The sequence below is a fragment of the Scyliorhinus canicula genome, chromosome 7, assembly GCF_902713615.1.
Source record: "Scyliorhinus canicula chromosome 7, sScyCan1.1, whole genome shotgun sequence".
Lineage (NCBI taxonomy): Eukaryota > Metazoa > Chordata > Chondrichthyes > Carcharhiniformes > Scyliorhinidae > Scyliorhinus > Scyliorhinus canicula.
In genome coordinates this window covers 120483652-120501183 of record NC_052152.1, presented here as the reverse complement: position 1 = coordinate 120501183, position 17532 = coordinate 120483652, and the positions used below count along the sequence as shown (strand labels likewise).

At 47.2% G+C, this 17532-nt stretch overlaps 1 protein-coding gene across 1 annotated transcript in view; it reads left to right on the top strand.

Annotated features, from left to right (window-relative positions):
- The window catches only part of LOC119969123 (phosphorylase b kinase regulatory subunit alpha, liver isoform-like), a 168338-nt gene that overhangs the window by 118792 nt on the left and 32014 nt on the right, over positions 1-17532 (top strand). The window contains 2 exon segments of the mRNA XM_038802340.1: positions 3128-3229; positions 10726-10844. Of these exon segments, the coding sequence (XP_038658268.1) occupies positions 3128-3229; positions 10726-10844 (221 nt within the window).

Here is a 17532-nt window from a genome sequence, read left to right as displayed (position 1 = left end):
TTTTTTATTATCCAATTTATCCCCATTTCACTTTTCGAGGAAGTCACCTGATCAGCTGAGAGTGAACATCAGCATTTTGCCTCTTTCTTTGTAATCTGCCACTCAGAGTCTGTCAGTTTAATGCCGGAGAGGTGAAAAGTTCTGCTCCGGGGTGGAATTCCACATGGTGCAGGTTCTCAGGGAACCGATATCACCTCAATTGGAGCTATTGCTATTATCAACTTACCAGTGAATTTATTCCTTGCTAGTTCCCTCTTTTGGAATTGGCCCTTTCAAACATTGGAACATATATGTAAAGAAAGTATTTGAAGCCACCTCTGTGCAGGAGTTTATATTGTCTTCATTCGAAGTACATGTCAGGATTAATTGCTCAATGTTGAATAGATATTTTTTTATACTCTTCCTTTCTCTTAATGGACACTTACACTTTGGGTCGAGTCCACTTTCTTCTGTGATCCTGTCCTTTTCGAATGTATATTTTTTATTTGTTCCTGGGATGTGGACATCGCTGGCTGGGCCAGCATTTGTTGTCCACCCCTAATTAATCTTTAACCGAATGGTTTGCTGGGCCATTTCAGTCCGGGGCAGTTAAGAGTCAGCCACATTGCTGTGGGTGTGGGGTCACATGTAGGCCAGACCAGATAAGGCTGGCAGATTTCCTTCCCTAAAGGACATTAGTGAACCAGATGGGTTCTTAAGATAAGCGCCAATGGTTTCATGGTCATCTTTAATTCCAGATGTATATTGGATTCAATTTTCACTATCTGCCGTGGTGGGATTCAAACCCAGGTCCCCAGAGCATTACCCTAGTTTAATAACCAGCATGGGACATACCGTGTGGGGATGTTTCTTTCCCCGTGCTCCTTGAGGAGTACGGGCTCCCCCGTGAAGGGTAGGGTAGTTTGCCCATACTTGTATAAATGGTCGGCCAGTCTGGAACCGACCCACAGGAGAGGTAACCTAGAATCATAGAATTTACAGTGCAGAAGGAGGCCATTCGGCCCATCGAGTCTGCACCGGCTCCTGGAAAGAGCACCCTATGCAAGGTCAACACCTCCACCCTATCCCCATAACCCAGTAACCCCACCCAACACTAAGGGCAATTTTGGACGCTAAGGGCAATTTAGCATGGCCAATCCACCTAACCTGCACATCTTTGGACTGTGGGAGGAAACCGGAGCACCCGGAGGAAACCCACGCACACACGGGGAGGATGTGCAGACTCCATACAGACAGTGACCCAAGCCGGAATCGAACTTGGGACCCTGGAGCTGTGAAGCAATTGTGCTATCCACGGTGCTACCGTGCTGCCCAAACCTACCTTTACCTACTTTGGGCTCCCCGAGCCTTATTAAACCTGGGTCTCTGAATTACTAGTCCACTGACAACACCATTACCCTACCGCTTCCTCTCGTGCTTCATGGTGAAGCTGAGGGGTACGACAGGAATATCAATGTCAGTTACTGAAATCTGAACACGTAGCCAACCATTTTTAAAACAGGGATTGCTTTGAAGTATGTCCAAGCCTATAACAGCTCTTGGGGTTGACCAATGAGAAGCTGCTTTTATAGAGAAGATGATTAACGCTGGAAGTGTTCAGGGCACTATGTTGGTGGGTGAATGGGGTTGCTGTTCTTATGTAGGAGGAGAAGGAACTGAAATGTAACCCTGGCAGGAGAATTAAGACACAGGACTAAAATAAGTTGTCTTTTGATAAGATTTGAAAGGTTAATGGAGAAACGGAGAGGCTTAGACAGGGCAAGTGTGACAGAGAACTTTGACAGCAAAGGTGATTTTTAAGGTTTGGGCAGCACTTATGGAAGGTTAGAGGGGAAGAACGATAAGGTAGATGGGGACAGCAATGAATTGGGGATTGAGATTCGAAAACGAGGATACGAGGGAATCTGTGTTTTAATATTTAATTTGTACTTTGTGAGGCAGATTCTAAAAGTGAAAATGAAATGAACATGTAAACATAGATAAGAAACTGACCCACTCAGTTTCAGGAACTATCCCCTCTGTCCCGCCCACCGCTAGTTAAATGCCAGTGGTGGCAGGAGGAGATCCTTGCTCACTTAAACCTTCAGTTGGTGATGGGTGAGAACATTTGCCACCACGCATTTAAAATTGAGGCAGGGCACAAAGGCAGTGAGGTCCCCACCCTTCACCCAAACTCACCACGGGGTGCAGGTGAGGGTCACCACGGGGTGCAGGGGAGGGTGTTAATTTCCACCCAGTGACTCTGAGGGGAGGTTTGCAAGCGCAGAAAGACAGTGACATTCATAAACAATCTCAGGATTTGTGATGTTTCCCTAGCAAGCCTAAAACACTCTGAAACAGACTAGGTAGGGTTTCACAACTTTTTTTAGTCCTGTGTCTTAATTCTCCTGCCAGGATTATATATCTGTTCCTTCTCCTCCTACATAAGAACAGCAACCCCATTTTACATTCACTTGTGTGTTGATTGGCAGCGGGCAGTATTTCCCTCTGTCCTTGGAAGGACGTCCCGACAGTGGCTGACAGCTCGACAATCCAACCAGACACAGCCCCGCGGTGGCCAGAGGTGGTACTGCAGCACTCTTGGTGGAACTAAGTCCCAGAACCATTCTCCAGGCAGGTCCAGGGGGCAGAAGGGTAGGGCATGCCCGGCGGGTTTGGGAGGGCGGCTGTCATAATATAGGGAGGTAGGCTGGAGGGGGGAGGGCAGGGAAAGCTGGAAGTCCAAGGTACTGTCTGAGAGGGCTACCCAAATCTGAGGGGGCCTTCAGAATGAGGCGTCACCCTCCTCTACTGCCTTTGAACCAGAGGTGGAGGAAAGTTTTTTGCTACCAGCACCCACTCCTGCCAGCCGAAAAATCGAGGCTCGGCCGAATAAGACCATCACTTGACCACTCCAGGGCACGAATAGGTGAAAGGGCTGGCTTCCCACCCGTGGTCCTACCCGCTCCTGTGAAGTTGCATCTGGGTTGTGGGAGGAAATCGGTTCCTGAGGAAATATGGTTAGTGCAATTTTACATCCCACATCCGACAGCAGAACCCACCTTGGCGGGGGAGCGTAAACGTCTGGCCACAGTGTGAACAGTTTGTGTATTGTCGATTTAAATTACTTTCTGATTGCACATAACAGGGGAAGAAGCTTCCGAGCACTTGATGAATCTGAGCCCTTCTGACATGAAGAAACTTCTGCACCATATCCTAAGTGGAAAGGAGTTTGGGGTAGAGAAAAGTGGTCAGTGTTAACATTTTTTTTCTAATAGTAACTAAATCATTCTACATAGCAAGGACAATTTGAATTACATTTTGAAAAGTTGCTAAATTATTATCCGTTGCTACGAGTGCACTTTCACAAATCTGTTTTCTGACATTGCCAATTTCCAAAGCTGCCACATTGTTTTTTCATTCTGTTATAATTTACTCTTCATTCATTGAATAAAGGAGAATTCTGGAGCCAGTTTTACCTTAGCACAGGGCACGATCGAATGTGCATGCTGCGCCTGAAAAGCAGCGCACCGCAGCACAGTGTGGCTGATAGAAGCCAGGAGACGGCGCTCCCGGGATCTATCCGGCTCTCAATGCCGTGGTGATGTAAATCCCGCCCATTGTGGGCGGGGTCACTTTTTAGAAAATCTGCATATTAAGGCGAGGCGGCTAGTCTCACTTTAATGTGCAAATTCTAACTTATCCGAGGCATGGGGATCAATCTCCTTTGCCTTGGAAACCTGGGCAAGCGCTGTTCAGTACCGGTCTCCACAAATGGGGACAGCACTTGTGGGGTGTCTCCCACGGGATTGGAGGTCATGCCCTTTGGATAGGATAGTACCCTGGCACAGCTGGTCCACATAGGCACCTTGGCAGTGCCAGCCTGACATCCTTGCAGTGCCATCTGGGTGTCAGCCTGGCACTGCCAAGATGTCCAGGTGGCACTTTCAGTTAACAGGGGCACTGCCAGGGTGCCTGACTGGCAATGCCAATGTGCCAAGCTAGCATTTTTTGTGGCGATTGGGCTGGGAGTGCCCAATGTGGGTGTTGTGGGAATGGGGTGCAGGGACCCTCCTATTGCATATTGGGGCTTGGGGTGGGATGCCCCCCCATCTCACCCCCCCCCCACAGATGGTATGGGGACGGGTTCCCGGGAGTGTCATGTGACCCTGTCAGACAGTGGGGCCGGAGTGCATGAACCCTGGGGCAGAGCCAGGTTTTCCCAGTTAGTTAGGAGTTTGGAATCTTGGAACATGGTAATCTTTTATCTCACTCTCTGTGTATAGGTATTACTTTAATAAACCACAATTCGTTAATCAACTTGGTGGTCGCCCGTCTGTCAGGATATTACATTGGCGATGAGGATCAACTAGAGTGCCTTCCTAATACATAAATCTGGAGAGCAGACCTTGTATGAAAGCCTTTCCTTGCAGTAAACTTATTCAGCAGCCTGAGTGTGTCAAAATGCCCCATTTGGCAAACTACAACCATTGAAACCTAATATGGAGAAATGAGGACTAAATATCGAACTCCTCCGCTTTTTTTTAAGGCCAACAAAATCCATGGGAAGAAAAGCAGTGGGTAATTCTACTGATTGCCTGCAGGACTTCCACATATAACCTGATTAGGATTCTCACTTCCCAAGATACCTCTGACTCAAAATCTTTCGAGAAGCTAGTGGAATTAGTCAAAGACATTACCACCCAAAGCTTTCGATAAAAGCACAATACAAGTTAAATTCAACTACAAGGGCCCCAGGGGCATGCATGGCATGCCTAAAACAAATAGCTGAACAATTATAGTTTGGGTCTGCACTAAATGACATGTTGAGGGACAGGCTGGTCTGTTGTGGTGTTAATGACACACCATACAAAAGAAAGTGTTTAGCAGAGGCCTTAATGAAGACACTAGGGATCGCCCGGGCCATGGAAAGTATTGAGAGGGGAAGCAGTGGAGGGTGATGGAGTTGCAGAACCTGCAAACAGGCGAGGTCCACTGGGCTTGGTAGGAAGCTGTTCGCAGTCGTGGTGCCAAAGATGAAGGTGCGGAAGTACCGAGAAAAGACGTTGGGAGCAGAAGAGAATGCAGAGATATAGGGAAGTTAGAGCTATGAAGAATGTTACCAGTATAGGGGAAATTATCCCCAGGAGAGATGTAAATTCAGGGAAGCTGCATATTATGCCTACAGTAGGAAGGGGCACATTAGGAGGAAATGCAAAGCTATTGAGACCATAGGGGGCCATCAAAAAAAGAACTGCTACACAGTGTTGAGAATGAACCTGAAAACGGATCTGCAATATACAGTTTAACCAACATAAAGGTGGACAAGACATCCCAATTACAATTGTGCTAATGGTAAATGGTCAGCCACTTAGAATGGAGGTGTAAACGGGGGCCTCTGCTATTGTTGTGGGTGAACAAATATATCATTATTTACAAGGTGGGATTCAGCTGCTGAAGTTAAAAAGCACAATGGCCAGGCGAGGCATGAACACTAGGGAAGCTTCCGATGAACAACCACAACCATAAACTACTGACACCAGTAAGCTCAACTGCCTTTGATAGTAGTGGGGGGAGTGGGGGGCAAGGGCAGAGTCTGATGGGCCAAGATTGACTTCACCAAATTAGATTAAATTGGCTAAAAATCTCCCAGTTTAACGAAGGAGATCTTCATGACGTCTTTAAAAATATCAAGTAATTTTCCAAGATAGATTAGGCAAGATAACAGGGCCTAAAAGCAAAGATTTATGTGGATCATGAGGCCACACCCAAGTTTTACAGAGCCTGACCCATCCCCTATGTCTTACATGAGAAGATCGAGTCTGAACTCAAGCGGCTCGAAAAATTAGGTACAGGTTCAAGTCTGTACAGTTTTCAGAATGGGCGACTCCAATCGTGCCAGTGGTGAAGCTAGATGGAATCAGCAGGATATGCGGGGACTACAAACTAACTGTGAATAAGACAGCCTAATTGGGCCGATACCCAACACTAAGATTTGAAGATTTATATGCTAAATTGGCAGGAGGAGGCCATTCAACCCATCGAGTCTACATTGACCCTCTGAAAGAGCACCCTACCTAGGCCCAATTCCCCCAACCATCCACCTAACCCTGTGACCCCACCTAACCTTTGGACACTAAAGGGTAATTTAGCATGGCCAATCCACCTAACCTGCATATCTTTGGACTGTGGGAGGAAACCGGAGCACCCGGAGGAAACCCACGCAGATACAGGGAGAACGTGTAAACTCCACACTGACAGTGACCCGAAGTCGGAATTGAACCGGAGTCCCTGGCGCAGTGAGGCAGAAGCGCTAACCACTGTGCCAGCATGCTGCCTCACTCTGTGTATATAGTTATTACTTTAATAAACCATTACTCATTAATCAATTTGATGGTCACCCGTCTGTCATGATATTACAGGGGAAACTGACTCTTATAATTACTTAAGAATGATGTCCTAACTTACCACAAAATTGTCGCAGAGCATAAGGAGGACGTTTGGCCCATTGTGTCTGCACTAGCCCTTCAAGCGAGCATCATGGCTTGGTGACATTTCCCTGCCTTTTCCCTGGACCCCTGCACATTGTTTCTATTCAAATAATTATCTGATGCCCTCTTAATAATAAGCTTATTGTCACATGTAGGCTTCAATGAAGTTACTGTGAAAAGCCTCTAGTCGCCACATTCCGGTGCTTATTCGGGGAGGCCGTTACGGGAATTGAACCCGCGCTGCTGGCCTTGTTCTGCATTACAAGCCAGCTGTTTAGCCCACTGTGCTAAACCAGCCCCTTTGATGGAGATGCTCAAAATCATGAGGGAGCTGGACAGAGTAGATAGGGAGAAACTGCTCCTGCCCGTAAAAGGATCAAGAACAAGAGGGCACAGATTTAAAGTGATTTGCAAAAGAAGCAAATGTGATGTGAGAGAAATCATTTTCACACAGCGAGTGGCCTCGGTCTAGGATTCACTGACTGGAAGTGTGGTGGAGGCAGATTCAGTCGAGGCTGTGCGCTCCAGACCCAAACTACTTGCTGTGTGATAAAGATTTTCTCACATCACATTTACCTCTTTAGCAAATCAGTTTTAAGTCTGTGCCCTCGCATTCTGGATCCTTTTAGTTTTTCCCTATCTACTCTGTCCAGCTTCCTCATGATTTTGATCATCTCTGTCAACTCTCCTCTTAATCCTCTTCACTCCTAGGAGAACCGTCCTAACCTCTCCAATCTATTCTGATAACGAAAGTTTCCCATCCCTGGAACAATTCTTGTAAAGCTCTTCTGCACTCTCTCCAATGGGGGGGAGATTTGTTAGTACTCTTTGGGGGGGTTTAAACTAATTCAGCAGGGGCATGGGAACCTGGATTGTAGTTTTGGGGTGCGAGAGATTGAGAGTAGAGAGGTCAGGAGCACAGTTTTGACTTCGCAGGAGGGCGGCAGTGTTCAGGTCTGTGGTTTGAAGTGTGTCTATTTCAATGCCAGGAGTATACGAAATAAGGTAGGGGAACTGGCAGCATGGGTTGGTACCTGGGACTTCGATGTTGTGGCCATTTCAGAGACATGGATAGAGCAGGGACAGGAATGGTTGTTGCAGGTTCCGGGGTTTAGGTGCTTTAGTAAGGTCAGAGAAGGGGGCAAAAGAGGGGGAGGTGTGGCGCTGCTAGTCAAGGACAGTATTACGGTGGTAGAAAGGATGCAAGATGGGGACTCTTCTTCCGAGGTAGTATGGGCTGAGGTTAGAAACAGGAAAGGAGAGGTCACCCTGTTGGGAGTTTTCTATAGGCCACCTAATAGTTCTAGAGATGTAGAGGAAAGGATGGCGAAGATGATTCTGGAAAAGAGCGAAAGTAACAGGGTAGTTGTTATGGGAGACTTTAACTTTCCTAATATTGACTGGAAAAGATATAGTTCGAGTACATTGGATGGGTCGTTCTTTGTACAATGTGTGCAGGAGGGTTTTCTGACACAATATGTTGACAGGCCAACAAGAGGTGAGGCCACTTTGGATTTGGTTTTGGGTAATGAACCAGGCCAGGTGTTAGATCTGGAGGTAGGTGAACACTTTGGAGACAGTGACCACAATTCGGTGACCTTTACGTTAGTGATGGAAAGGGATAAGTATACCCCGCAGAGCAAGAGTTATAGCTGGGGGAAGGGCAATTATGATGCCATTAGACATGACTTAGGATGTGTTGGTTGGAGAAGTAGGCTGTAAGGGTTGGGCACACTGGATATGTGGAGCTTGTTCAAGGAACAGCTATTGCATGTTCTTGATAAGTACGTACCAGTCAGGCAGGGAGGAAGGGGTCGAGCGAGGGAACCGTGGTTTACCAAAGAAGTGGAATCTCTTGTTAAGAGGAAGAAGGAGGCCTATGTGAAGATGAGGCGTGAAGTTTCAGTTGGGGCGCTTGATAGTTACAAGGAAGCGAGGAAGGATCTAAAGAGAGAGCTGAGACGAGCAAGGAGGGGACATGAGAAGTCTTTGGCAGGTAGGATCAAGGAAAACCCAAAAGCTTTCTATAGGTATGTCAGGAATAAAAGAATGACTAGGGTAAGAGTAGGGCCAGTCAAGGACAGTGGTGGGAAGTTGTGTGTGGAGGCTGAGGAGATAAGCGAGATACTAAATGAATACTTTTCATCAGTATTCACTCAAGAAAAAGATAATATTGTGGAGGAGGATGCTGAGACCCAGGCTATTAGAATAGATGGCATTGAGGTGCGTAGGGAAGAAGTGTTGGCAATTCTGGACAAGGTGAAAATAGATACGTCCCCGGGGCCGGATGGGATTTATCCTAGGATTCTCTGGGAAGCCAGGGAAGAGATTGCTGAGCCTTTGGCTTTGATTTTTAGGTCATCATTGGCTACAGGAATAGTGCCAGAGGACTGGAGGATAGCAAATGTGGTCCCTTTGTTCAAGAAGGGGAGTAGAGATAACCCCGGTAACTATAGGCCGGTGAGCCTAACGTCTGTGGTGGGTAAAGTCTTGGAGAGGATTATAAAAGATACGATTTATAATCATCTAGATAGGAATAATATGATTAGGGATAGTCAGCATGGTTTTGTGAAGGGTAGGTCATGCCTCACAAACCTTATCGAGTTCTTTGAGAAGGTGACTGAACAGGTAGACGAGGGTAGAGCAGTTGATGTGGTGTATATGGATTTCAGTAAAGCGTTTGATAAGGTTCCCCACGGTCGGCTATTGCAGAAAATACGGAGGCTGGGGATTGAGGGTGATTTAGAGATGTGGATCAGAAATTGGCTAGTTGAAAGAAGACAGAGAGTGGTAGTTGATGGGAAATGTTCAGAATGGAGTTCAGTTACGAGTGGCGTACCACAAGGATCTGTTCTGGGGCCGTTGCTGTTTGTCATTTTTATAAATGACCTAGAGGAGGGCGCAGAAGGATGGGTGAGTAAATTTGCAGACGACACTAAAGTCGGTGGAGTTGTAGACAGTGCGGAAGGATGTTGCAGGTTACAGAGGGACATAGATAAGCTGCAGAGCTGGGCTGAGAGGTGGCAAATGGAGTTTAATGTGGAGAAGTGTGAGGTGATTCACTTTGGAAAGAATAACAGGAATGCGGAATATTTGGCTAATGGTAAAATTCTTGGTAGTGTGGATGAGCAGAGGGATCTCGGTGTCCATGTACATAGATCCCTGAAAGTTGCCACCCAGGTTGATAGGGTTGTGAAGAAGGCCTATGGTGTGTTGGCCTTTATTGGTAGAGGGATTGAGTTCCGGAGCCATGAGGTCATGATGCAGCTGTACCAAACTCTGGTACGGCCGCATTTGGAGTATTGCGTACAGTTCTGGTCGCCTCATTATAGGAAGGACGTGGAAGCTTTGGAACGGGTGCAGAGGAGATTTACCAGGATGTTGCCTGGTATGGAGGGAAAATCTTATGAGGAAAGGCTGATGGACTTGAGGTTGTTTTCGTTAGAGAGAAGAAGGTTAAGAGGTGACTTAATAGAGGCATACAAAATGATCAGAGGGTTAGATAGGGTGGACAGCGAGAGCCTTCTCCCGCGGATGGAGGTGGCTAGCACGAGGGGACATAGCCTTAAATTGAGGGGTAATAGATATAGGACAGAGGTCAGAGGTGGGTTTTTTACGCAAAGAGTGGTGAGGCCGTGGAATGCCCTACCTGCAACAGTAGTGAACTCGCCAACATTGAGGGCATTTAAAAATTTATTGGATAAGCATATGGATGATAAGGGCATAGTGTAGGTTAGATGGCCTTTAGTTTTTTTTTTTCCATGTTGGTGCAACATCGAGGGCCGAAGGGCCTGTACTGCGCTGTATCGTTCTATGTTCTATGTTCTATCCTTCCTATAGTGTGGTGCCCAAAATTGTACACAATACCCCAGCTGAAGTCTAACTCAGTGTCTTGATTGTTTCCCCAATTATTAACTGCTGCTCCCACTTACAACTAAAGTGGGGAATGGGCCTAGTTAGGGTGCTCTTTTGCAGGGTCAGTGCAGACTCGATGGGTCGAAAAGCCTCCTTCCGCACCTAGCACCTTCCTCTTTGCCCAATCTTTTGGTCATTTTCTTTAATATCTCATTCTGAAGCTCAGTGTGGAATGTAGTTGTGTAACCCATCTGTGAAGCACCTTGGGGTGTTTTATTGTGTGAAAGGCTGTGTAAATACAAGTTATAGTTTTTGTCGGACACTTTTATTTTGCATTGCGATAAAATTGTCAAAACTGCAAATCAACACTAGCATGTGTGTTGTGTGTTCTCTCTTCCAGTGCAAGCGTTTGATTCCGCTGCCATTAGTCCTGTTATTTCTATTCATGAAGTCGGCAATACAGGGGCAACAAAAACCGAAAGAACTGGAATTAGCAAACTAAAGAGTGAAATGAAACAGGTACAGAAATAGCTTACCGAATACTGTAATACTACCACAAAAATATTCAAGAATGCACCATTGATTGGCGCCTTTCAGAACAAGTGTGAAACGATGGTAATGTGACTGGATTAGTAATCCAGAGACCCAAGCTAATGTTCTGGGGATGTTTTAGCACAGGGGCTGGTTTAGCACACTGGGCTAAATCGCTGGCTTTTAAAGCAGACCAAGGCAAGCCAGCAGCACGGTTCAATTCCCGTACCAGCCTCCCCGAACAGACGCCGGAATGTGGCGACTAGGGGCTTTTCACAGTAACTTCATTGAAGCCTACCCATGACAATAAGCGATTTTCATTTCATGTGGGTTCAAATTCAGTAAATCTGGAATATAAAAGCTAGTCTCAGTAATGGTGACCGTGAAAGTGATTGTCATTAAAAACCCATCTGGTTCAGTAATGTCCTTCAGGGAAGGAAATCTACCATCCTTACCTGGTCTGGCCTACATGTGACTCCAGATCCACAGCAATGTGGGTGACTCTTAACTGCACCTCTGAAATGGCCGAGCAAGCCACTCGGTTCAAGGGCAATTAGGGATGGGCAACAAACCTCACCATTGATGCCCACATCCCATGAAAGAATAAACAAAAAAATTCTGAATTCCTTCTGACAACAGTTTGCCAGACACTATGGTCAGATCCTGCCACTACCTTAGGTTGTGGCCACAGAATTGGGATTGTTTCCTGCTGAGGCGAGTAGGGAGGTCTTGCCCTGTTCAAGTCAGTACTTACCTTTGCAGAGTAGCGGCAGGAAATTGCCATTAAGTCATGGGTTCTGAGCGCCATGTTTGAAGGGCACACTGGCAGTGTCCAGCCTTCCCCTTCTCAGCCTGGCTCCCAGGTCCACCCTAGACCCCACCCCTTCCACCACCGCCGTCCCCCCAAATCCACCCACCACCTACCAGCCTTCGTGCAGCTTGTGCCTGATATTGTTGAAAGTATGAGCGAACCCCAAGAAGGCCAAAGCAGCTTCTACTGGCCTTATTGTTGTGGATGAAGTGAAGCCCACCAGGTGCATGCCATTTAAATACAGTTGTAAAACTGAACGCATTCAGTTGGGTTGCGGGGATGGGGTGGAAGTGAGGGCTTAAGTGGGTCGGTGCAGACTCGATGGGCCGAATGGTCTCCTTCACTGTATATTCTACAAAAAAAAAAATTATTTTCCTGCTGGTGGAACTCTTAATTCTGATGGGGCAGCCTTCTAATCATCAATATGAGAGGAGCTTCCCAACATTGCTGATTGGGAAGCACAATCCACCTTTAGATCGCGACAGCAGGCCGCTTTGACATCTTGGCAAACTGATTTTTGGACTGACCCCAACTGAAGTTCTGCCATCCGCCACACTCCCTGCCTGTGGGACAGGGAGATTCCGTCCTGTGTCATTATGTTGTATTTTGTCAGGATTACTTGTCTTTTTTTAATACTGAAATCTGTTGAAAACAATTTAAAACCACTACAGTCTTATTGAGAAACTTAAATTAGCTTTGAGATTCATGGGGAATATCTGTGGTCTAAACATCATACGTTGATTATTTCATTGGCAATTAAGTGATGGTGGCGGCCCGGATGCCATTTCAAACGTGGTGCCTGGATTTTGAGCGCAGATGCAGAAGAGCGGCTCAGCGGCACAGTGGTTAGCACTGCTGCCTCAGCGCCAGGTACCTGGGTTCAATTCCGACCACGGACGGCTGTTTCTGTGGATTCTGCACGTTCTCCCCGTGTCTGCATGGGTTTCCTCCGGGTGCTCCCACAAGTCCCGAAAGACGTGCTGTTAGGTAATTTGGACATTCTACCTCTGTGTACCCAAACAGGCGCCGGAATGTGGCGACTTGGGGCTTTTCATAGTAACTTCATTGCAGTGTTAATGTAAGCCTACTTGTGACAATAAAGATTATATATATTTTTTTTAAATTTTCAATTTAGATGGAATGGCTATGATCAATGTGCAGGGTTAAGTGGGCCTAGGTGGGGTGCTTTTCCGGCGGGTCAGTGCAGATTCGATGGGCCGAATGGCCTCCTTCTGCACTGTAGGGATTCAATGTCAGAAATAATGAACTAAACAGCGCAAGATTGCCGATGGTTAGCTGAGCACCCCCGCCACCCCCACCCAGCTGTTTCACTCGGACCGTCATGCCCTCCATCAAACTTAGAATTCAGTGCAGAAGATTCCGCCCACAGTATCTGACATGAGTGAAATATCCAGAGCTGCACTGTCATGCACTTCAGACAGGAAAATGGCAGCAGATCTGGGCTGGTTTGCCTGCGGAAGCAGGTTCCCAGACGACAAACTGGTAAGTCTTTGCTGCTGAGATGTATGTCTGTTCCCTGATGTGTCACAGACCCTGCGCAATACTTCCAGAGTCATTCTCTCTCAATAGGAGACTGCCCAACAGGGGGCCAATTAGGCTCATTGTTGGTCCGACTGAGAGATTGATTCCTCACACCCACAGTTTTCCCTGTGGTTCACAGGTCCCTCGTTGTGTTGGAGCCTTTTTCAAGCAGATGATGCAGCTGCACATCAGGAGGTCATGGAATGAAGAGTCAAGGCATTTAAATTTCCGTTTGGAAAAGAGAAGCAACACAGCTAAAGATTGAGAAAGAGAGAGTGGGTGGTGGGGATACAAACAAACTCAAATGTGAGGTTATCCATTTTGGTAGGAATAACAGCAAACGGGATTATTATTTAAACGATAAAATATTAAAGCATGCCGCTGTTCAGAGAGACTTGGGTGTGCTAGTGCATGAGTCACAGAAGGTTGGTTTACAAGTGCAACAGGTGATTAAGAAGGCAAATGGAATTTTGTCCTTCATTGCTAGAGGGATGGAGTTTAAGACTAGGGAGGTTATGTTGCAATTGTATAAGGTGTTAGTGCGGCCACACCTGGAGTATTGTGTTCAGTTTTGGTCTCCTTACTTGAGAAAGGACGTACTGGCGCTGGAGGGTGTGCAGAGGAGATTCACTAGGTTAATCCCAGAGCTGAAGGGGTTGGATTATGAGGAGAGGTTGAGTAGACTGGGACTGTACTCGTTGTAATTTAGAAGGATGAGGGGGGATCTTATAGAAACATTTAAAATTATGAAGGGAGTAGATAGGATAGATGCGGGCAGGTTGTTTCCACTGGCGGGTGACAGCAGAACTAGGGGACATAGCCTCAAAATAAGGGGAAGTAGATTTAGGACTGAGTTTAGGAGGAACTTCTTCACCCAAAGGGTTGTGAATCTATGGAATTCCTTGCCCAGTGAAGCAGTTGAGGCTCCTTCATTACATGTTTTTAAGGTAAAGATAGATAGTTTTTTGAAGAATAAAGGGATTAAGGGTTATGGTGTTCGGGCCGGAAAGTGGAGCTGTATCCACAAAAGATCAGCCATGATCTCATTGAATGGTGGAGCAGGCTCGAGGGGCCAGATGGCCTACTCCTACTCCTAGTTCTTATAAAAGACCTGGGGCGCGACTCAGTGACCATGTTGCATTTGGCGCAACGGATGAATCATGGGCGAGCACAAATACGGGTTCCACCCAGGCACCAGTCCAATCCAAGTCACCTGACTAGCTCCGCCTGGCACGATCTTGATCTTGCCCTCACTCGGCGTGATCCAGATCTGCATATTTAAATTAGCTGTAGGGTTCATTTAAATACCCAGACTCTGGATTCACCAGGACTCAATCGCACCATCTGCATGACCTCGCCAGTTCATCGTTTAGTACTGGTCCACATAAACGTGGAACAGGCATAATGGCAACTGGGGGGCTGTCTCCCAGGCCATTGGAGACCCCTGGGTGGTCGGGGACAGGGCAGGGTGGCACCCTAGCATTCTCCTGGCACCTCGTCACCTTGGCACTGCCAAAGTGCCCATGTGGCACTATCAGGGTGCCATGGGAACTGTCAGACTAGCGGTGCCTGGGTGCCAGATTGGCACTGCAAGGAGGTGGGCCAAGGGGGGCCTGCCAGTCAATGGGGATAAGTGGGGTTCCCGCGGGTCTCCACAAAGTTGGGGGGGATGAATGGGAGTCATTGAAATGGGGGGGGGGGCTGAAAAGGTGGTAAAGATCGGGGCAGCCAGTCAAAATGGCGCATGATCTGTGAGGAGCCTTCCCTCACGGCGCAGCCTCAGTGGAGGGAATCGCCCCGAGGTCAAAGAAAACCCAGCAAAGTGCCGTTGAATAGCGGGGTGTTTCTTGGTGCTAACACCCCGCTAAATGCACCTTTCAGCAGACTTTAACTTGAGTCCGCTGAATCGCTCCACTAACCTTTAGCCAGGGATCTATCCAGACACCCAGGCACCAAGATTCATTCAGAAAATCCAACTTGTGCTTGATCATGGCCACAATTAGATGCCAGATTATTTCTGCATTTGAGGAACTTATGGTTGTCTCTGTAATGGAGACCTGGCTACTCCGGAATCAGTTGAAACAGCGATGCAAAGCAGTGTGCACTGCAACATGACAGCACCCTTTTCCAGCAGAACACAAAGGGAGCTGGCTGAAGGATAGATGGGGCCAAAAGGTGATGCCCGCATCATCGGGTGTCCAAGGAGAGATTCAGCTTCCTGAGCATACATCAGAGCGGCAGTACTATAGAGCGTTGAGCCTCAAAGAGGCAGATGGTGTCTGAGTTGTGCTCACTTCAGGAGGACGAGGTTATGCCACAAAGCTCAGGAGGGACACTCTTTTCTGTCACTTGCTGTCAGCTGACTGAACTTTGACCCGAACTTCCCAGCCTCTAGTCGTATTTCCAAGGGTGTCAGCTGACCTCTGTGACCTCTGCATCAGCCACACATGTAGTGATCTGCATGTCTGTGTGTATATACACAAAGGATCAATGCAAATGCAATACAACTAAGCAATCACTAGAGGGAGCATGGGAGATGTATAATTACAGACAGACAGGAAGTCAGAGAGACTCATCACAGGAATGGCAGCTGGTGAGCAGGACACAGACAGGCAACTCAGATGTAACATAGTATAAGTGCTGGAGAGAGAACAAACTCACAATAAAGCATCTACTTCAACTGTAAGACTACGAGCTTTATTCAGACACAAGGAATAACACAGCACACAGTCGCTTATTTCAGGTGAGGGATCCACCCTTTTCTCAGTAAGTCAGATTTCATCCCAAATGTAGCCATTGAAGCTTTGCTTTGCTTCAATGGGAGGAGTGCCTCGAGGTGCAGTGTGTGACAGTACATATACGTCACTATCAAAGCCCTTGTCATCTTCATCAACAGGAAGGGCTTCCACCCATTCGACGGTTCGATTCCCGTACCAGCCTCCCCGGACAGGCGCCGGAATGTGGCGACTAGGGGCTTTTCACAGTAACTTCATTGAAGCCTACTCGTGACAATAAGGGATTTTCATTTTCATTTAGCTCGTCTGCGACCATTGTGAGGAGTTCTTTGGGGTTTGCGAGAATTTTCCTGGCCGCTGTCGCGATTTATTCACTCCTCATGAGGAAGGGAGGCCCGGAAAGGAGGTACCTGCGTACCTCCGTGAGAGAGGCCAAACTGAGGTACAGCTGAGGTGCCACTTCAGCTCAGGGACCATCGCTGAGCAGGACATTGGCCTCCTGTTGTTGAGGTTCTGTTGTTTTGCCTGTTCAGAGGGTGTCCTCCATCAGAGATGCTGGAAGGGTTTCTCATTGTGGATGGTGTGGGGAGTGAGGAACGCTGCAAGGTTAGGACCATGGAGCTCCTGTCCAGTTCATTTGGCCCTCATTTAAATAAAACAACAGAATAAACAACTCATTTCATCCATATCGCGCGTTCAATAAAGTAAAATGACCCAAGACATTTCTCAGGTGCTGGTATCAGACAGAAGTTTGACACAAAGTACATGTGAATTCAGGCAGGGTTGACCAGAAATTTGGCCAAAGGAGTCGTTTTATTTTTCTAGAGGAGGAAACTGCTGTGAAGATTTTTGAGGAAGGAATTCCAGAGCTTGGGGCCCAGGCAGCTGGAGGCACGCCCACCAATAGTGGAGCGATTAAAATTGGTGATGCTCAAGAGGCCAGAATAAGAGGAGCGCCGATATATCGAAGGGTTAGGAGGCTGGGAGAGATTGACAGAGATAGGGAAGGATGAGGCCATGGAGCGATTCGAAACAAGGATTGGAATTTTTAAAATGAAGACATTGCTTCACTGGGAGCCAGTGTAAGCCAGAGAGGACAGGAGAGGTGATAGGGGAACAGGACTTGGTGTGAGTTAAGACCTGGGCAGTTGTGTTTTGGATTACTTCAAGTTACAGAGGGGAAAATGTGGGAGACCAGCCAGGAGTGCATTGGAATCGTTAAAGCTACAGATTGAATTAAACAAATTTTTGATAGCCGAGGGATAGACAAGGGTTAATGGTGGGGCAGGTAGAAACCATTACTGTATCAGCCAATGATCTTGTTGAATAGGTTTACACGCTGGAGGGGCCGAATGGCTGAGTCCTGGTCCTAACTCTTGTGCGATTGAAACATGAGTGTAACAGCAACAGATGAGATGAGATGGGTTGTGAGACTGGAGGAGATTTAGCTGGAAGGCCACAAAAGGTTAAAGACCAAAACGAGAATTTCAAACACGTCCAGGATGTCCGGAGCTGATATTTGGTAGCAGGAGACGTCAGCAGGACCTTTGGGAATAGTCATTGGGCAGGTAGTGGGGGAGGGGATTTT